General features: G+C 42.8%; 2 protein-coding genes across 4 annotated transcripts in view; one reads left to right on the top strand and one right to left on the bottom strand.

Annotated features, from left to right (window-relative positions):
- Positions 1-11,646: 11,646 nt before the first annotated feature.
- LOC141291869 (serine/threonine-protein phosphatase with EF-hands 2-like) lies at positions 11,647-21,940 on the top strand. The gene is made up of 16 exons (XM_073823882.1): positions 11,647-11,756; positions 12,700-13,218; positions 13,386-13,440; positions 13,526-13,701; positions 13,839-13,953; positions 14,053-14,099; positions 14,178-14,344; positions 14,473-14,509; positions 16,379-16,528; positions 16,616-16,906; positions 19,285-19,470; positions 19,574-19,716; positions 19,948-20,054; positions 20,999-21,165; positions 21,352-21,439; positions 21,552-21,940. The coding sequence occupies exons 2-16, from the start codon at positions 13,039-13,041 to the stop codon at positions 21,758-21,760; spliced, it is 2,118 nt and encodes a 705-aa protein (XP_073679983.1). The 5' UTR covers positions 11,647-11,756; positions 12,700-13,038; the 3' UTR covers positions 21,761-21,940.
- nup54 (nucleoporin 54) overlaps positions 21,937-22,119 on the bottom strand; it is a 9,707-nt gene continuing 9,524 nt past the window's right edge. For all 3 annotated transcript variants that reach the window (XM_073823883.1, XM_073823884.1, XM_073823885.1), the window contains one exon: positions 21,937-22,119. This exon is cut by the window's right edge and continues 239 nt beyond it. The gene's annotated coding sequence lies outside the window, so the exon portion shown is untranslated.

The following is a 22,119-nucleotide window of genomic DNA, read 5'->3' as shown; positions in this document are numbered from 1 at the left end:
CACCCAATCTCGATTCAATTTCAAATGCTCACTATCAGATAGATGAGTTTCTTGAAGCATTGCAACTGTAACTTTTTCCTTTTTTAGAAAAGTCAGTATTTTTTTCCTTTTTATCACATGCCCTAATCCCTTAACATTCCATGTCATTAATCTAGTCAAGCTCTGCATTACAGCGAGGTGTGAGAAAATAAGAGATTGTCAATGTAATTTTCAACAAAAAGATAAAACAACAAAAGTATCTGTCACGTATCTGATCGATCCTGTCATCATGAACTCTTGCACCACACTTCTGGACTTCATTCCCCATAAGCCACTGCACCAATCACTGCACACACCTGCTCCTCGTTTCCCACTGCACTGATTGCTGCACACACCTGTTTCACATTGACTCTCATGCATTTAAGCCACAGACACACACACTTCCGGCGCGAAGTCTTATTGTTCCGTATGGTCTTTATTTCCGAGCGTTTCTTTCCGTGTTTGTTTTCTCTGTGTTTGATTCCTGGACTCCTCCCCGTGTTTTGATTCTCGCTGCCAGCCCCGACCTTCTGCCTGTGTTTGACTACTCTTTGGATTATCCTCGTTGTTGTTGTTTGCCGGTGATTGACCCTGTCTGTTTACCACGCCTTCTAAATAAAGCCTGCATTTGGATCCGAACGCCTGTCTCCAGACCTCCCTAGTGTTACAGTATCTGATGGGCAAATGTTTAAAGGTAACAAAGAACAACTCCCTCTCCCCCACCCCCGGCTCTGTCCCCAACTGACAGGGCCAAATAAGTCCCCCTAAACCTAGGTCTCTGTACCCCATTGGACTCAGGCAAAAAAAAACATTTACCTGCTACCAACAAAAGGTTCAGGATCATACCTGTTTTGAGAAACGCTACATTAATCCGCTCCAATAAAATAGACAAAATCTCGGAGTACTCATACGGGAAAAAATGACGGAAAATATGAGAAGTCCGTTATATGTACTAACAGTCACATTTGCCATTTCGAACAAATTAGAAACAAATAAATGGCATGTGAGAACCCGGGAAAGTTAAAGTCACTACACCTCCGATTATGGTAAAGATGTGAGAATAAGTAAGAATCCCTTTATCGCTTATCTTGCAAAGTCTCTATGAACTCTTCCACCGCGGCCACTGAGCTGAACATACGAAGCTCTGAATCGTGAATGGCAACGCAACTTGGCCGGGTACGCGAATCCACGGAACATTTTGCGATCGACTAGACTCTTCTTCACAGCGTCGAATTCCCTCCGTTTCCTCATCACATCCACTGAAAGATCTTGAAAGAAGCGTACCTGTTTGCCCTCGTGAATAATTTGCCGTTTTTTCAGTGCTGCCTGTAGAATGCGATCTCTGTCCGCGTAGCGCAGGAATCTGACCAGTATGATTCGTGGTGGATTATTGACCCCGGGAGCAGGTCCGAGCGATCGGTGCGCTCTCTCAATCTCAAGCCTGTGATCAAAAGAAAGGTCGAGCCATTTCGGTATCATTTCCCTCAAGAATTGGGCGAGCGGAGTAGATCCCTCAGCTTTTTCGGGTAAACCGACGATTCGCAGATTTTTACGGTTTTCTAAGTCATCCACTTTAGCTTGAAGTTGAGTCACTGTTTTCGTCAAAGCAGACAGTTCACTTTCGCGGGCCTGCAGAGCGTCCTCTGTGGTAGATTTTCAGCTTCCATTAAGCGGGACTCACTCGAAGACACTATTTGTGACAAACTGGATAAAGTCTCATGAACTGCAGAAACAGATGTCGATATAGCATCAAGACGACTTTCAATAGTATCGAAACGACCGTCGATATTCCCCAATCGAGTACTAAGCGCTCGTATTTCTTTCAAAACTGGGTCCGTTTGTTCAGTTGAAGTCGAAGAGGTTTCTGCTGACGCAGTTTGTTTCTTCTTTTTCTGTGACTGGGAAGTTGCGAAAAGCGGAAAGTCCTTTGGATCTTGAGTCTTGGACATGTTAATCTTTATAATTAGGAGATTCTTTATCTTAAATCGAGGAGGGTAGCAATTTATTAAACAATTAGGAGCAGAGCTACAATTTATGCGGCCATCTTCTCCAGCGTCCACGAGCGCCCCCCGTCTTTCACATTTTTAACACACTCTGTGAACTTTGCTAAGTTAGAAGTTTCATCTGGTCTTGTTGAAATATATAGTTGAGTATCATCAGCATAAAGATGGAAACTAATCCCATATTTCCTAATAATATTACCGAGGGGTAACATGTAAATTGAAAATAGCAGAGGACCTAGGACAGATCCTTGTGGCACTCCATACTTTACTGGTGTTAGCTGCGATGACTCCCCGTTTAAATAAACAAAGTGATAGCGATCGGACAGGTATGATCTGAGCCATCTTAAAGCCTGCCCTTGAATACCTGTATAGTTTTGTAATCGATCTATGTATGTCATGATCTATAGTGTCGAACGCAGCACTAAGATCAAGTAAAACTAGCAATGAGACGCAGCCTTGATCTGACGCAAGTAACTGTCACGTATTGGCCAGGTTCCTCACTCAATCAATCATCTACAATCACGAGCACCTGTCTGTCTATCACCCGCACCTGTCCTCAATCAACGCCATCACTACAAAAGCAAGCCAGTCACTCCACTCTTGGTCCGGGCTCGTCTCAACAACGGACTAAAGCTGAAGCTCTTCCATGAACGGACGCTACTCTCTTCAAAGGCTATCTTCGTCAAAGTCTCCGGTAAAAGTTACTTACCTGTTTCTACTCACCTGTCCTTGATCGTCTTCAAGTCTTCTGTACAGATCCTCTGATCCAGTTCCGAGCGAACAGAGCGTGGGTGTGTGCCATAAGCCATCCTGTCAGTCGCCACATCAGCGTGGCCGTTGCTCCTCGCCATCCAGCCCTCCTGCAAGGAATACATATCAGTCGTCTGTCGACAGCCACCGTATCCAATTCATCTGCCTGTGAACCTCTTCACTCACCTCATCCACCGACCTGCTTCACTCTCGCACTGCTGTTTATCAATAAACTCTATATCACGTAACTTACCTTGTTGTCCGTTTGCTTCCCTGACAGTAACAAGTCGTTTGTGATTTTTACAAGTGCAGTTTCTGTGCTATGATGGGGCCTGAAACCTGACTGAAATTCTTCAAAGATATTATTATTTTGCAAGAAGGAGCACAATTGAGCAGACACAACTTTTTCCAAAATTTTAGACATAAATGGAAGATTAGAAATGGGTCTGTAATTTGCCAATTCACCAGGGTCTAGCTGTGGTTTCTTAATAAGAGGCTTAATAACCGCTAGTTTGAATGGTTTTGGGACATGACCTAAAGATAACGATGAGTTAACAATATTAAGAAGCGGTACTTCTGCTACAGGTAACAACTCTTTTAGTAATTTAGTGGGTACAGGATCTAATAGGCATGTTGTTGGTTTAGATGTGGTGATAAGTTTATTTAATTCTTCCTGTTCTATAGTTTTAAAGCACTGCAGTTTTTCTTTGGGTGTAATGAATAATGCTGAAGTATCGGTTGCTGTAGTATCTATATTTGTTATTGTATTTCTGATGTTGTCTATTTTATCAGTAAAGAAATTCATAAAGTCGTTACTATTAAACTGTGCAGGAATATTCAGGTCAGGAGGTGTTTGGTTATTTGTTAATCTAGCCACTGTGCTAAATAAAAACCTTGGATTGTTTTGGTTTGTTTCTGAGTTGGTGGATGTACTCGGCTCTAGCAGCTTTTAAAGCCCGTCTATAGCTGGACATACTGTTTTTCCATGCAATTCTAAAAACTTCTAAGTTAGTTTTTCTCCATTTACGCTCAAGATTACGAGTTTCTTTTTTTAGAGAATGGGTATTACTGTTGTACCATGGCACAGTACGTTTTTCTCTAACCTTTTTCAGCTTGATGGGGGCAACAGCTTCTAGTGTATTAGAAGCACCCAGGGTCCGTGGAGTCCCGGCGCCGGAGTGAACGACATCTGGGAGGATCGCGTCCTGGGTGCGCCGGACCTGTGCAGAGAAGCACACGGAGTAGAGGTGATGAGGGTGTTAGTATCGTGCTGTATACTTACCCGGACAGATTCGAGTGCAGTCTTCCTCTCCTGCAACTCAATCTGCCTGGTCAGCAACCCCTGGATCTGCTTCTCCACGGCTTCCAGTTCGAACGTGTCTTCACCTGCACTCAAAGGTAGACACAAATTCGCCATTAAAGCAAGTAACAGTGAGTAAACAGTTGAAATGTATGTGAATAGAGAATAAACAATGTATTCAAGATTAGCCGCAACCACGCTGGCAAATGCTAAACGGGCTATAAGCTAACTTAGTAGCAGATTCGGGAAAGCAAATAAAAACTAATGATAACAAGGCGTTCCGATTGTTTTTGTTGTAAAACACAACAGGGGGTATATTCACATGTTATGTAAAACAAAAATGATGGTGTATAGAATTGTTTTTAGATTTAAAAATAGAAAATAATAGTTTAACTCGACGGAGCTTCAACTCAAGACATGCGCTACAACAAACAGGAAGTGACGATCCTAATAAACTATAAAACGTATTTCAAATGTTATGTTTTATTATTCGTTTTACCTTGAAACCATGTTCATGTCTTTGGCTCGTCTTGATTTGAAAATGGCTTAAGCAGCGTTGCCGGCAAAATTCGAAAATTTCTTTAGACAAATGAGATGTCAATCAGCATCAGCTACTGCCAGCAGCTCCGCCACTGAATAACTGGTTGACAGATGAAGACTGAACGTACAGCTCAGTTATACCTGTACAGGTGAACTCATCCGATTCCTTCAGCAAGGAATGAAACCCTACTGTGCTGCATTGGTTTGTCCTGCTTTGGTGGAACCATTTCTCTGACAGATTGAAAACAGTGCAACTGACCCTACTGTGTCCAAACAACTCATTATTTATTGAACTGTTATATAAAAGCAATATCACACTCACAGTTACACCGTTATCAACATCAAGCATAACACTGATTGAATAAACTTACTGTACAGAATATTTTAGTAATGATGATATGCTCAGCTCTTGTGCTTTATTTCACTAAATGCGATAGATAGATAGATAGATAGATAGATAGATAGATAGATAGATAGATAGATAGATAGATAGATAGATAGATAGATAGATAGATAGATAGATAGATAGATAGATAGATAGATAGATAGATAGATAGATAGATAGATGGATGGATGGATGGATGGATGAGTGGGTTAGAGAGAGAGAGACATTTGAGTTTTCTATAACTGTTGAAATCCCTGACAGATATAAAATCTACTTCAGTGATTAGATTTCCAAACATTATATTATTATGAAATCACAGTCGACACAGAGATTAGCTTTCAGAATTTTATTAACAAAATATATATATATATATATTCTGGTTCTGAACTACATTTTAATGCTTTTATCAATTTACTAAATATAAAATGCTTAATAAAACAGAAAAGATATCAAAGCAAATCAAAATAAAATGTGTTTTTTTTTTTATTTAAAGCATATTAAACTGGAATTTTTGTTTATCTGAAAACATAGTCCATTCACATATTACTGAAACATTCATTCAATTCAGTTCAGAAGGATTAAAATTGAAATGCAACATTCTAAATGTCACGCCTCTAGCCTCTAACAGTCTCATAATGTTTATGGATTCATTCAGCAATCTCTTACTGTTTTTTACTTATGATGACTAGAAAGGGTGGACACTGTAAGTGGTTTCCCATGATGCCTTCCAGCGTGACACAGAGAGCGTGCTGCGGCGGGTGTCTCAGGTGCGGCGTGAGGTCGAAGCGGAGGCCGCAGTCGTCGGGGACGAGGGACGGAGAGTTGTGGGGCTGAACGGGGTTCGGGTGGCTCTGGGAGTTGGTTTGAAGTCGAATCGATTCTCCGTTCGGAACAAATTCGTTGACTGACAGTAAAACAAACATTTCATCCCATGTGCTGCATCTCCTGTGAATAAACCAGCAGAAGTCGCCCGACTCGCCTGTAGAGAGTCAACAGAGATATGAACGTCAGTAAATGAATGCGACTCGTCCACAGCAGCACATTGATCTACTGAGCTCAGTCTTGCTATAATCAGAATCAGAAAGAAAGAGCTTTATTGCCAAGTATGCTTGCGCATACAAGGATACTGTTTCAGTGTTATTAGCTTCCAGTACACAGAGACGCACAGACAATAAAAATAAGAGAATAAGAAAAAATACACATATGTAAGCATAAATAGACCAAAAATAAAAATAGAAAATAATAATAATAATTTGTAAAAATTGACAATAACTATGCAAACATGTACTAGACTAGTATACCATATACGTGTGTGTGTGTGTGTGTGTGTGTGTGTGTGTGTGTGTGTGTGTGTGTGACACCTGTGGATTGAGGTCATAATTACTGAAATAATACAGTGTATCATTTGCATATAGGGTATAAAGCGTACATGGTTATTGCACTTTTGTGCATACAGCTTTTTGTCTTTTGGGCACTTTTTTGTTTTCATTCTTACTAGATGACAGACCTCAAAAAAGAGGCTCATTTGTTTCAGACGGACTGTTTAAGACATTTAACACACATTAGAAAGGACACGGTTCTTACCGGGCTGTGAGTCTTTGAAGCGGACCGTGAGTTTTTGCTGTCTGTCTAACATCTGCCTGTAAGAGAGCGCTGTGCAGGCCAACACACACTCAGATGGCATTTCAGCGTCCTTGGACATTTCAGTCACAATCGCATCCTTGTCCAAACACTCCCAGCTGTTCTCCTGAGCAAACAGGCAGAATATGACAGAAAGCAGCGTTCCCCAGCGCAGCCAGGAAGATCCCACACACGCCATGCTGTTTCAGGACAGGACGAGTTGTCCACTGCAGAGTGTTCCTGCGTTTGTTTTCGTGTCTTCTCTCTTTAATATTCAAGGTCAGACGTCCTGCAGGTCTGTGGAGTCCATCTGTACGAGGGATCAAAGCCAGATGCAGAGGAACAGAGAGCTGTCGAGGCTCTGGACTCTTTTACTGAGTGCGCAACAGCCAGCCACACACACACACACACACTCAGGCACACACACACACACACACACACACACACACACACACACACACACACACACACACACACACACACACACTCAGGCACATTTTCAAACAGTGAGTGCCAATAAACTCCCAAAATAAGCCGTCCTTTCAGGAATGCATTGCAAGTAACCTGCGGCCACAGTCGTTACTAACCACTGAAAAGTGAGTAGAAGAGAAGTTCATATGGGTTCATTCTGATAAATCTTGTCAGCATGTGTTTTTCTACACACGGAAGCTGCAAGAAATTACACACACACACACACACACACACACACACACACACACACACACACACACACACACACACACACACACACACACACACACATGTTGTGTTTACATGTTTTATGGGGACATTCCATAGGCGTAATGGTTTTTATACTGTACAAACCGTGCTTTCTATGGCCCTACACCTACCCTACACCTAAACCTAGCCCTCACAGGAGATTGTGCACACTTTTACTTCATCAAAAAAAAAACTCATTGTGCATGATTTATAAACCTGTTTCCTCATGGGGACCTGAGAAATGTCCCCACAAGGTCAAAATCTACTGGTATTCCTATCCTTGTGGGGACATTTGGTCCCCTAACGTGATGAATACCAGGTACACACACACACACACACACACACACACACACACACACACACACACACAATAAAAGACAAATAAATGTTAAAATGCATCTTGTGAAACAAGGACATCACACCTTTATGCCATGAAAGCTTTCTTTAATAAAACATTTTGCTGATACATTTGATATAAAATGCAAATCTTGTTAAATACTAGACATGCATGTGAAAGTGTTAGTTTGCCATTCCTGGTTTACATTAAATGGCTTTGACATTTTCTCTTTCAATGGTGTGAACAACATGGAAATTAAGTTATGAAACAGTAAAGTTATATTTATATATATAATACTTGATTGGAAACCCTTCCCACATTGAATTTGAAATGATGTTTATGTTCAGCTGAAATGCTTCATGCTAGAACGATTTAAATTATTTTATTCTTTTCTACAAGGCCAGGCGTTTCCCGGCGCACAGAGGCCACATAACCGACAAAAGAATTTGATTTAATGGAAGGCCGTTTTTTGGAAGTATCCTCAAGTTCACAGAGGGAAGGGTTTTGGCACAGCTGCTCGACAGCATTTTTTCAGGTCACTGAAATGATGCCAGACTGCAACCGCAGCCCCATAAAAGCCTGAAGTTACACACAGATTTGGCCTTGGATTGATTTGTAACAGAAGGTCCATTGTGCATTGCATTTCTATGAAAGTCGAATAACAGGCTTAGATTGAGAATTTTGTCTCTGAGAATTTGATGTGATTCCACTCTTAAAGCCCACAAGAGTCAACAGTAGAAAAAGCCAAAAGACGCTAAATAAGTTTGCTAAGCTATAAACCTACAAATGCAAACAGCTGTGCTTCTCTACTGTGTGTCTGTGCCGATATTCACACAGGTCAGCGTGACCCTTGGGTTAGGAAGGCTTTCTAGGACGGGGTCATGACCTCTGGGTCCTGCCTTTTCTCTCCAGGGCCACAGTCGCGGATCAGACTCACCGAGGACAGAACCAAACTGCTCCATTCGTCCACGTAGACGAACGGGAGGATGTCGTGAGCGGTCGCCTTACAGCACTGTGGGAAGACAATTAAGATCACGCCTGAGCCCAGAGAAAAGATCATCGGAAGCACATAGATGAGAGAAACGAGTGAAACTGAGCACGACGTAGAGAACATTTACCTGCGCGGCGGCGTCTGCGTTCTCAGAGCGACGACTCTCGCCGCAGGACCGGCACTGGACGAAGGTGATGCTCTCCGGATAAACCACCCAGTTGCCCCAGCCCAGATCTGACACATTTGCACAAAAGAAGACAAACACTATGGGCCAAATCTCGCCAGAGCTGCCCAGGTCACATTTTACCACAAAATCAAACAGAAAGCATCATGTCTAAAGAAAACATAGCCTTGCTTTTATTAATGAAGTGCAAAGTATTAGTACATTGCGCTCGTATTTACTGTAGTTGGACGGCCTTTCATTTATGCTGGTTTTAACAATGAAGGTGTTGCTGCTACGAGAATGCAGAAGCCGTAGCAGGATGCATCTGAACGCTCACCTTTAATGAAGACCTGAGAGGAATGTTTGCAGCACGTTGAGTTTCCAGAGACCTCAGGGAACGAAGAGTTACCTGCTAAATGACAAGAGATCAGGTTTACCAGAAACCAGACTGAACTGGTCTTTACATGAACCTGATTTCTGGGGTTTAGGGTACCTGGTGAGGAGGGGAAGGTGCTTTTGAAAGTGGCTTTCCACTGGTCACGCAGATGATTCATCTTTGACACGGACACACGAGGCTCCTGCTGGAGCTTTAGTGATTCCAGAAGGATCTTCCTGATATCCAGTTCTCCCCTGCATCTGCCAAAAAAAAACCACACATATCATTGCTAACCCATAATGTCAATCACACCTTTGCAGACCTTGTGTGTGTGTGTGTGTGTGTGTGTGTGTGTGTGTGTGTGTGTGTGTGTGTGTGTGTGTGTGTGTGTGTGTGTTTGTGTGTGTTTGTGTGTGTGTGTGCACGCATGTCAGATCACAGCCAAATGTTTTGGAGCGCAGCCGTGTGCTGCCGGAGCTTTGGCGTGTTTGTGAAGGCTCAGCGTTTGACCCCGTAACAGGACACCGGAGAAGAAGGGAGATGCCCTCATTTATATCTCTAGAACTTTACATGTGTTTTTACAGTCAACCTGAACACAACAAAACACTGCAGTAGAGTCCAGAGCAAGAAAAGTTCTCTGGCAATATGCAGTAATTCTCTTTTGGTCAGTCAAGCATGATCAGGTCACTGGGACAGTCAGTGTTAAGGTCTCAGAAGAGCAGCATGCTATTGTCATCTTATGCTCTGAGCAGACTTCAGGTTAATCTGGATTCATAGACTGTTTACAGTGAACGAGCTGTAACGACATCTACCCGACAAATGCATTAAACTCTTCCCAAAACCATTCAAAAAGGTGAGAATGATGGTTACAGGAACGATTAAAACAAGATCTTCAATCCATTTGTCGTAACAATGTTTGTCTTTAAAACTGTGGCTCTTACCTGTTGACTTTCACAGCAGATGCCTCAGCTGAAGGATGGAGAACAAACATCTTCCCAAGAGGACACCCGAACAACACGACTACGACACACAAGGCCAGACGCATGATGATCGCAGGTTAACGCTGGTGTCTTGAGACGGACGCTCTCTGGACTCCCGCTGCCGCTGGAGAGGAATGAATGAATGTTGATTGTAGGGGCCTGGGAAAGCAGGGATTTATCTCCTCTGTTCAAGTTTGGCCTTGGAATACTTTACAGTGTTTTTATGTCGAGCAAACGGATGGTGTTGGAAAGGAGGTGGAGAATAAAGGTGGAACTGAGAAAAACACAATCGTACGGTTACAAACTAGCAAAGACGATAAGCTCGAACCTGCGGGAGGACGGATGGGAAATATGAAAAGATCAGAAAGAACAGCAATGCGGCACAAATAAAGAAACCATTCATGAAACGGGTCTGCATCTGTGCGATACGTGCCTCATTTCCAGCACACGTGGCGATCGAACCTGGTGCCGTTAACAGATTGCACCCTGTTGAGTGTCATGCAAGAATAGCTTGAAAATCAAATATTTATGAATTTTAGTTGGGTTCTTTGTGACGGGCTTAACGTAATGTAGCGGGTTAGTACCGCTTTGCAAGACTGTGTGCACATGTTCAGGACTGGGGTTAAAACCTGGTTATTTATCACGAATTAGCCAGTGTTTACAGGGTTAGAAATAAACACGAGAACCATATTTTCTGATGTTTATTTGACTCCACGAGTCATTTCTCATGAGAAATACAAAGCTGGACATTGTTGTAACATCTGTAGTTTCTCTTCTGACCTCAGATGAACCGAATCAAAGTAGCGCTGGCTGTTTGTCCTTGAGACCGTCACGCCGTAACTCCCTTGCGTCAGGAAGAACTCCAACACCTGCGTGTGAACGGCAATCTAAAGAAAGAAACAACCGTTTATCTGTCATTCTGAGAAATCGGAGCCATTGGAGGACAACTTATAATATGGTTTTATTCACTGCTGACCTGTCAAGAGATGGAGCCTAACTGTATTCACACACTGGTCAAAACCAACACACTTTCAGCCCAGTTCTGAACACGTGCTTACAGAGTGCTACATTACTTCAGTCCCGTCAAGGTACATTTATACACTCATGATTTGAATAGATAACTCTATAGATAAATCAAAACTGGTATTCACTTGTTTTTATACTAAAGCCTAATAAATATACCAGTTATGAACGGGGAGAGCTGGTCTGTTTTCCCATGACAAACGTTTTAAATAAATGAATGTTTCAAGTCCATTGAGTATCATGGCTGTGTTCTGTTAGACGTCACCTCTGAACGGCGGAGCGACAGGCTCGAACACACGGAGCCCGGCGGCCTTTAGCAGCTCTTTATCCGTCTATTCTGGGTTGGAGCCGAGACACGGTATTAACCCTAATCCAGCCGCGGCGTGTTGTTTTGATGAAGCGGTCACGCGGATGAGCTCCATCTCACCATCTGTCTCTCTTTACGCAGATGTTCCAGGTTCATTGACAGTGAAGTTTGTCACACTTTCTGCTGCTGGTGGACCTTCACAGGCTCTGCTGTCATGGATGGAGTCTGACTAACCCTCATCGGGTGAGTGTGGCGCTCAGTGGACACTAGCTGTAGGCCATTTGTAGAATTAGACTTAAATTACTCTGAGCCACACAGGTTAGGCAACGCAGAACAAGAATTCGATTTTTATTCATATATATATATATATATATATATATATATATTTAATAATGAAATATGTTGCATTTAGTCATTTAGCAGACGCTTTTATCCCTAGTGACATACAAAAGAGGACAACAGAAGCATTCAAAACTAACAAAAAAGCAATAATATATAAGTGCTGTGAGGAGCCTTTACGTATTTAATCCTATTTTATTAACTGTCTTTATTACCTGCTGACCTTCGATGATCCAATTCCACCATACTAAAAAGCTAAAATTACTTTAGATAACAACTGTGCTTAATTTTTTCATTGCTAAAGAGAGTTCAACATTCTTCTTGTTTGTTCTACTGTACAGACGTGAATTTACTTTTCCTTCGGCCTGAGGCTTATTCATTTCACTTTTGGTGCAAAAGATCTTTTACATTTGCCAAACATATAATTATTATACATTAAAAACAAACAAGCAACCCCTGCCCTAATTACAAAAGTAACGCAAAAGTAATGTAACGTATTACTTTCCATAAAAAGTAACGTAAGTACTTTTATATAAGGAGTAACGCAATTTTGAAATGGATTTCTTAACTTTACCCAACACCGTCTAAGACAGGGATGGGGAACCTTGATCCTTGAGGACCGGTGTCCTGCAGAGTTTAGCTCCAATACTAAAAAAAAAATTCTACCCTGTATCCTGAAGACCTTGATTAGCTTGTTCAGGTGTGTTTGATTAGGGTTGGAGCTAAACTCGACAGGTTCCCCAGCCCCGGTCTAAGAGGACAGGACACATTATTTCTTTAATGTGAAGGCAATTAGTTATGATTGTAATTCAGACTATCAGATTCAGAAATGTGAATGAATCCATAGGTGTGCGACGGCCGACTGACGTGACATGGGATGCAGAGTCACCAAATCAAACCCGCCGCAGCTGAAACCATGCGATCGAGGTGCGTGAACCAACACAAGATGAAGTTAGACACTAATGCCATTAAATGACCGAGAGAAATACAGCTCACACTGCCGTGTCTCTGTCGTGTCTGTCCGTAGGGAACATCTCAGTTCCAGGTAATTCCTTCTCATTTATTTCCGTAAATGTCTCATTGTGGTCAGTGAGAGTGAATGAATGTCAAACACTTTTTTTGTTTCTTTCACATGCAGCAGCAGCAACAGGTCAGACAGATCACGTTTCTGTGAGTCTAAAGAAACATGGCTCACGTCTCCTGCTGGCCTGACTGTCTCTGTCTCTCTGTCTGTCTAGCGATGCGGGCGGCGCTGCTCATCCAGCGCTGGTACCGTCAGTATGCGGCGCGGCTGGAGATGAGACGACGCTGCACCTGGAACGTCTTTCAGTCTATAGAGTATTCTGGACAACAGGATCATATCAAGGTGAAGTTCTCCACAAATACGTCTCTCCGGCAGTAATGAAGCACAGACTTACAGTCAGAGAGACTTGAAACATCTGAGACCTGTTATAACAGTCTTGTTAATATTCCTGCCTCCTATTCTTGAGTCTTTACACATGAAACACGCTCATGCTGTTTGTGTCCCTGCAGATGTATAATTTCTTCAGTTACCTGATGGATCATTTCAGTTCTGCCAGCAGCCAAAGTAAGAAAAGTCTCAAATTCTTCAACGGCGTCTCATCTCGTGAAGTGATCCGTGTAACTGAACAGTTTGCCACCGTCTCGCTCAGGGAACCTGGTCTCTCAGATGTTCGGCGAGAGTGAGCTGTTCCAGGACGCGGAGTGGGAGAAACACTTCTGTTATAAGGACATTGAGGTTCCGGACGTCTACACCGGCCCGCATCTCTCCTTCCCGCTGACCATCTCCAACGTCACAGAGCTGGTGGACGCCTTCAAAAACAAACAAGTATGATCATATCTATCAAAGCGGCAAAATAGCATGATGTAGTTTCAAATCAGCGAATGAGTCCGTCTTCAGTCTTTCTCATCTGTCAGCGGAAGCTGCAGGAGTGCGCGTGTTTAAGGGCAGATCTCTCTCTGTAGAAGCTTCACGCGCGGTACGTACTTCAGCTGCTGGGTAAGACGTGGACGCTCCTGCGCTTGATGCCCAACATCAGTCACGTGTGTACCTGCAAACACAAAGAGATCACCATCTGCGGTGAGTAACACACTCACACCTCATTCTCAAGGGGTTTTACGACACGACACGCCGTTTTTAAGGGTACAAAAGCAATTTAATTCTTTGTTGCTCATGCAGGCGACTTACACGGCCATCTTGAGGATCTGCTGTTGATCTTTTACAAAGTCAGTAAAATTCAGTTATCCACATTTCAAATCTGTTGCATTTAAATGTGACAGTAACTGATTTTTGTTCAATACTAGAACGGTTTTCCTTCGGCGGAGACGCCGTACGTCTTCAACGGTGATTTTGTGGACAGAGGAAAAGAGTCCATAGAGATCCTGTTAGTTCTGTTCGCGTTCCTGTTGCTGTATCCGCATGACGTGCATCTGAACAGAGGAAACCATGAGGACCACATCGTCAATCTGAGGTGGAGATGTTATGGATCAAATCAAATCAATCAATTTGTGTTTGTGAGCATCAAATTCAGATAGCGATGGATCTGAGAGTATTGGATTTATGTACATTGTAAAATGGAAAATCTTTGCTTTCATGCAGATATGGCTTCACTAAGGAAGTTCTGGGGAAATACCAGGTGAACTAACCGTCCACCACTCATCTCTAAGGCAGCGTGTCCAATCCTGCTTCTAGAGGACTGACGTCCAGCAGAGTTTAGCTCCAACCGGCCCCAAACACACCCGCCTGGACAATTGTATTTCATTAGCTTGTTTGGATGCATTTAATAAGGATTAGAGCTAAACTCTGCAGCCCTCCAGCAGGATTGAACACCCCTGCTCTAAGAGGATTTACACCTTCCACTCGTCTGTCTATTCACACATTAGTTTGTCTGCATTAGCAAATAAGAACCGTCATGAAATCCACAAACCGCTTTACATCTATTCAAACATTGTCTTGTAGATCATTTGAACTCAGTTTGACCTATACTTTAGATTTCCTGAAGAACTGAAGGTTCCAGACTGAGGTGCTGTTTACGCAACACTACTTTCAACTAAAAACTTTGTGGCCCGGTTTCCCAGACAGGGCTTAGACTAAGCCAGGATTAGACCATAGTTCAATTAGGACATTTAAGTAATTTTTATAAACATGCTAATAAAAAAACATTACTGGTGTGCATCTTGAGACAAAATAAAGGCACTGATATATTTTAAAATCAATCAGTGCAATTTTATTTCAGTTGAAACAACTCAGACTTACATTTTAGTCTAGGACTAGGCTTAAGCCTTGTCTGCGAAACCAGGCCTATGTGTTTTGCCCGTTCATTTACACAACAACCATTCTGAGGGTCTGAAAACGCAAATGTTTGAAAACAGGTTTTAAAGTGCAGGTTTTTGACAGAGAGACCACTGATCCCTCTACAAACATTTGAATTCATGCATATGCGTGTTACACGCTAAAAACAACAGCAGCAAGAAGCCCACATATGGTCACAGAGCAGGTCGAGTACTGAGAATCGCCCACGCTCTGCTGATTTCAGAGCTGAAGAGCTTCAACCTTCCACTGGCATTACTATCAGCACAAAAACTGTGTGGCAGGAGCTTCCTGGAATGGGTTTCCTACATGCAAGCCTCACATTACCAAGTGTGGGATGGAGTGGGGTAAAGCACACAGATACTGGATTCTGGAGCAGCAGAAACCTGTTCTGTGGAGAGACCAATCACAGTCTGATGGGCGAGTCTAAATTTGGTGACTAAAGATTGGTGCTGTTTTTCAGGGGTTGGCCTCTGACTTCCAGAGAAGTTAGGCTTAAGTGTTAACATTTCCCAAGACATTTTGGACAATGCTATGCTTCCAACTTTGGGAACAGTTAGGGGAGGGCCTTTTCTATTTCCGTTGCCCAGTGCACAAAGACATGGCTGGATGAGTCTGGTGTGGAAAAACTTGACCGGCCCACACAGAGCCCTGACCTCAACCCCATCCAACACCTTTGAGATGATCTGGAACAGAGATTGTGAGCCTGGCCTTCTCATCCATCAATGCTATTGGATAAATGGGCATAAATTCCTACAGAAACATTTCAGAAAATGTCTCCATATTAATGTCTATGTATTTACAATACCAGATCAGAATATCCAAATAGTTTTGTACATACAGAGTATTTTAGCTATTAATACCATTTGATTTAAGCTCTCTGAATTAGACAGAAACAAACACATTTTGTTAAATGGATAACAAGATCATGATTTGAATACACTTAGAACTGATCAGATTTAATTCTCGATCTGTTGGGGCCCTACACAATTGTGGGGTGCCCAAATACACTACTGCAGAAAATATGTGCAGTGTTATGACAGTAAAAGCCTCTTCACACCAAGAATAACCATAATAGCATCTTCACTCGTTTTTATCTGATGCGAGAACTCACAGTAAACGGCTCCAAACACAAACGATCATCTTCGTGCCGTGAAAGAGCGATACTGAGTGCTTTTCTCTGATGTTGTCACAGGTTCATGGGAAAATGATTCTTAAACTTCTGCAGAAGATCTTCAGCTGGCTGCCGCTGGCAACAGTTATTGACCAGAAAGTTCTGATTCTACACGGAGGAATTTCTGACAAGACAGACTTGAATGTGATTACCAAACTGGAGCGTCACCGAGTACGTTACTCTTCGATTAAATCCAGTGGAGGATGTTGTTGTGTTTCATGTGTGTCAGTCGTTCTCTTCTGGTCTCTTTTCCCTCAGTTTGTTTCAGCTCTCAGGCCCCTGAAGAGAAGAGGAGCATCGGCGAGGCTGAAGGAAGCGGCTCTCGACGAGTTCAGCTCGGGACGGAGGAGAGTTCAGTCTCTGACTCACGGTGCACCGGTGCGACTCAGACAGGAGCTCCCGAGGCATTCGGTTCACTCAGAGTCCGGCCGGACGGGTCGATCCGTCGAGGAGGAGCTGCGAGAGAGACGTCGTCTGGCGGGTCTCAGTCTGCCGTCTGATTCAGATTCTGCTGAGGTTCTGGAGGCAGACACAGATGAATGGAAACAGGTGAACCCACTGAACTTCACTTGAGCATCATGACAGTGATAAGCTGAACTAGACTGCATTTCTAGTCCCGCTCCCGCGAGGTTTTGTTCCGCACCCACCCGCTCCCGCTATATATTCACGCTTTGTTCACCCGCTGCCCGCTTAGAATAATTTTCTTCCCGACCCGACCGTTCCCGCTAAATTTAGTTCTCGTTTCCAGAATCTCACATTTAACTATTAGGAAACAATACAGAATATATAAAAAAAAAATTTCGCAGTACATCCATTATATTTCCATGTTCCACTTTTAAAGACGTATTATAGCCCTGCATTCAGCCCGTCATAGATCAAATGCGGGCTAAAATTATAGTTTAGACATTCAATGGTGATTAAAAAAATTGCAGCGCTGGTGGAAACACCAGACCATGTTAGCATGACTACTGCACAATGAATATGATCAAGAGCGGCTCGGACGGTCCTGTCAGCAGCATTGAGCGCATCTTCATCGCAGCCGGAAGTGTTTTGCGTTCAAGTGCACGCAATAGGCTAAAGCTTGCCACAAAGCACCGGCAAAAGTAATCACCATGACTGTGAAATAGCAAGGTGATATTTAAATTATTTATTTATAAACTAGTGTTTTCTGAGTCAGTGATGAAGTTAACGATCTTCCTCATCCATCTCCTCGTTAGAGATAAATGCATCTTTACGGAATAGCTATATAAAAGAGTTTTTGTTTTCGATTTGTTTCATTTCGTTAAGTACTAATTTAAAGCTTTCTACATATATATTTATCATGCCTGACAAAAAATAACGGTTAAATAGTTTCCACTGAAAATGTAACTGATCACGCTGGCACCTCCATATAAAACACGTTTCCACTCTCCGCACAAACAATTGGATTTATATAGGCCTATATATATATTTTTTTTGACCTACTCAAACATAGAGTAGGTCAACTCACTGCCGGCCGCTTGGTCGTTACTTTAAGAAACAAAAAGCTTACGTTTAACGAACAAAAAAATGCAAAGTTTTTTTTTTTTTTCTAAATTAACTTAATAAAAAAGAAACGAAATTATAACCACTTTGCCATTACATGCAAAACTGAACTATTTTAATTGCCAAAACAGTAGTATAAGTTGTTTTGGCAAAGGGGGAAAAAAAGAAAAATCCAAAAATCAGTCAGCATAACCTTATGAAGATTTTGGCACTCCAAATATGGCTTTGCGCTCTGGAGTAACGCTGATAAAGTGATAAACAGTTGCCCACAGAAAAAAAACACCATCAGTACCCCCACTTCCCGCGCCTATGAGACCTTGCCAAGAAAATGCATGAAGCAGAAAGCACTGGTCTAAGAGTGCAGCGAGTGCGTAACAGTTTTGAGCACAGACTGTAGCATACAGGTGCTTGATAAGAATGAGTAAAGCGCAGATTTGCTGTTCAGAAAAGACGTCGGGAACGGGATATTGTTACCGCCTGCTCCCGTTTGAATTACACCAGAGTTACCGACCGCAACCGCTTTTATTTGGAAATTTATTCCCGCGCCGCAAGAAATGTGGTCGAGAGCCGCGGGAATGCAGACCTCTAAGCTGAACCCAAACACACACTTAAATTCACTGCTGTCTTTCTCTGTTTCTCTCACTCATCACAGTATGACCAAACTGTTTGAAGAAACCTTAGAAAAAAACTACTGTGGCACAATACTGTGGTACAGTTATGTATCAGATGGTAATATCGTGGTACTTTATATATACTGTGGTACTGAGCGATTACCATAATTTACTTCCAAGAATACCACGGCATTACCATGGAATCAAATCAGACAAACCATGGAAATACCATGGTACTTTTTGTTAGTGTGTGTGCAGGTAGTCTGCTGTGCTCTTAGGACCAGACAGCATGTGTTTTGTAAAAGGTGACCTAATCGTGTTTGGCTTGTGTCGTCATTTGCCGTAATCAAACTGCTCTGATGTTACCGAGACATTCAGAATGTGCAGCGTTGAGGGCCGTTTAAGACCAAAGCTGCTTACCGCTGATGCAGACAGTCAATAATGTTGGGTTTAAGCAGCACCCGTATCCCTCCACACTACTGAGAACCATTTTTTGCTTTTCTTTCTTTTTACCAGTTTTTGCTTCATAAAATACTATTGACCATTAATCAAGCATATGTTGATTTAAGAAAGTTTGTAGGTTTTTTTTTTTAGTTTTTATTTTTCCACTGTAATGACATTTGCAGTTCAACAACCATGGTTCTTAAAATTCCTGTGCAAGAATGGTGGTACATTCAGGACAGCTCAGTTTTCAGTCTGAGTACGGAGCCGGTAAATATGATCTGCGGTGTTGTCCTTTAGTTTCAAGACATCATGTGCGATCAACAGTTTGTCTCACACGCCGCTCTCCAGATAGTGGACGTTCTGTGGAGTGACCCGATGTCTCAGAACGGTTGTGTCCCCAATGAGGTTCGAGGTGGCGGGTGTTACTGGGGGCCGGACGTCACGCAGGAAGTGCTGGACAAACACAAACTGCAGCTTCTCATCAGATCTCATGAGTGCAAACAGGAAGGTTATGAGTTCTGCCACAACGGTAGGGTGAGCCATCCGTTCGCCCATTCATCCGTCTAATCCACCGTTTACCCATCCATCCAGTTTGACTGTAATGTGTTCTGAGGGGTTGATTATTTTGCATTTGCAGGTACTGACAATATTTTCAGCCTCTAATTACTACGACGTTGGCAGCAACAGAGGCGCTTACATTCGTTTGGGTCCCGACCTCATTCCGCACTTCAAACTGTTTCAGGCCAGCAGATCGACACGAGAACTCACGCTCAGACAGAGGTGAACACACACACACTAGAAGTGAAATCTGAAAACTTGTTTTGGGGTGTCCTTCACACAAAAAAATATAAATACACAAAAGTGTGTGATAGCTGAACTAATGTGGCTCAGTCTAAAATGTTACATTTCAGTTAGTGTGTTAAACAGGATTGATTGATTGTGTGTTTGTGTGTGTGTGTGTGTGTGTGTGTGTGTGTGTGTGTGTGTGTGTGTGTGTGTGTGTGTGTGTAGTGTGGGACGAACGGAACGGTCTGCATTACAGGCTCTGAGGATGCAGTTGTTTGCACACAAATCTGCCCTGATCCGAGAGTTTCAGGAATACGACCCACAGGGCACAGGTAGCAAACGTACACACACACACACTCACCTTCTTCTTCACAGCTTAGAAGAGCATGTGTCAGCCTTGTTCTCCCTAACCCTAACTCACCTGAATCAACTGACCAGGGCTGTGTTTCTCAAAAGCATTGTGAGCTACATTCACAGAGACCTTTAGTGGCAATGGTTCTACAGTCGTGGCCAAAAGTTTTGAGAATTACATAAATATTGGAAATTGGAAAAGTTGCTGCTTAAGTTTTTATAATAGTACTTTGCATATACTCCAGAATGTTATGAAGAGTGATCAGATGAATTGCATAGTCCTTCTTTGCCATGAAAATGAACTTAATCCCGAAAAAACTTTCCACTGCATTGTTAAGAAGGCTTCAGGGCGTCCAAGAAAGTCCAGCAAGCGCCAGGATGGTCTCCTAAAGAGGATTGAGCTCAATCCTCAAGAGGTGGGTGGACAAACAAAAACCCACTAATTCTGACAAACTCCAAGAAGTGATTCTGAAAGAATGGGTTGCTATCAGTCAGGATTTGGCCCAGAAGTTGATTGAGAGCATGCCCTGTCCAATTGCAGAGGTCCTGAAAAAGAAGGGCCAACACTGCAAATGCTGACTCTTTGCATAAATGTTATGCAATTGTCAATAAAAGCCTTTGAAACGTATGAAGTGTTTGTAATTATATTTCAGTACATCACAGAAACAACCGAAACAAAGATCTAAAAAGCAGTTTAGCAGCAAACTTTGTGAAAACTAATATTTGTGTCATTCTCAAAACTTTTGGCCACGACTGTACAGTCTACTTAGGCTTACGATACTTTTGGGAAATGCAGAATTAGTAGAAACTCGGAGACCCGAAATGGGTTGCAGTTAGTCACGTAAAAGAGATGTTCAGAATGAGCACATAGAGCCATCTTTACCAAAGATCTCTCAGTCGTCGTCTGATCCGTCTGTGGTCTCAGGTCTGATCTCTGTGAAGCACTGGGCCGTCGCTGTGGAGCAGGTCCTGCGTCTGGGTCTCCCGTGGAGGGTTCTGAGGTCTCAGCTGGTGAGCGGCGGCACGCAGGACGGGACGCTTAACTATCACGAATGGGTCAACCAGCTGCCCGTCATCCAGCCGAACACAGAGGTGAGCTCAGAGAAAACAAACCCGCTAGAGATGAATGTAGACCAAAATGAATAGCTATAAATGAAAGGCTGATTTGCTTGTGGTTAACATATAACTCCCGAAAGAACAAAAGCCATTCGGTTAAGAAATACTGCCACATTACTGATCATCAATAAGCCAGTAGTTCTATGTATTTGATTCTGGCAGATTGCAAACATGAGCCTCTTGGAGACTTTGTACAAGCATCATTCAAACCTGGAGAGCATCTTCAGAATGATCGACACGGACCATTCAGGTGATCAGATCAGGTTTATGAGGTGTTCACATGCTTTATAAATGAAACTTTACTGGTGAAAAAGCTCCAATTTAGCTCCAACACTATACTCAGATCAGATTGATGCGTTTAGGTCTGATCTCATTCGAGGAGTTTCATCAGACGTGGAAGCTGCTGAGCTCTCACCTGCGGACGGACATCAGCGACAAAGCCATCTCGGATCTGGCCGAGAGCATCGACTTCAACAAGGACGGCAGCATCGACATCAACGAGTTCATGGAGGCCTTTCGCCTGGTGGAACATTCTCGAGCCGAGACGGAAGCGCCGCCGCCGCCCGAATGAACGCAGCACATCCGCCGAACGAACGCAACGCTTTCCTCGAGAGCAGCTGCTGTACAGATGAACTGACTGAAAACACATCTGAACGTTTCCTTGGGTTATTTACTCTAGTAAAGATGATGGTATTTTCAGTGGTTCAACTTTTATAAACACTCAATAAATCAATCAAACACATGAAATTTACACAGTGAAACTTTATTAATCAATCACAGACAGCGTAAAAGATTCCAGCTGATCGAAGGCACACAATCACACGCGTCGGTAAAAATAAACGTGCCGCTCCAAAACAAAGCGATCGGCGGCACCATCCCGACGTTTCCATCTCATTTATTTCTCACGTTCAGACGATTAGAAAGGGATCG

The sequence above is a fragment of the Garra rufa genome, chromosome 19 (genome assembly GCF_049309525.1).
Source record: "Garra rufa chromosome 19, GarRuf1.0, whole genome shotgun sequence".
Classification (NCBI taxonomy): domain Eukaryota; kingdom Metazoa; phylum Chordata; class Actinopteri; order Cypriniformes; family Cyprinidae; genus Garra; species Garra rufa.
The sequence above is the reverse complement of the archived record's forward strand: the minus strand, read 5'-3'. Positions and strand labels throughout refer to the sequence as shown.

Coding starts and splice junctions, on each gene's coding strand:
- LOC141291869 (XM_073823882.1), top strand. CDS start 13,039: ATGGCTCACGTCTCCTGCTGGCCTGACTGTCTCTGTCTCTCTGTCTGT. Junction 19,471..19,573: donor AGTTCTGCCACAACGGTAGG/GTGAGCCATCCG, acceptor TTGCATTTGCAG/GTACTGACAATATTTTCAGC. Junction 19,717..19,947: donor GAACTCACGCTCAGACAGAG/GTGAACACACAC, acceptor GTGTGTGTGTAG/TGTGGGACGAACGGAACGGT.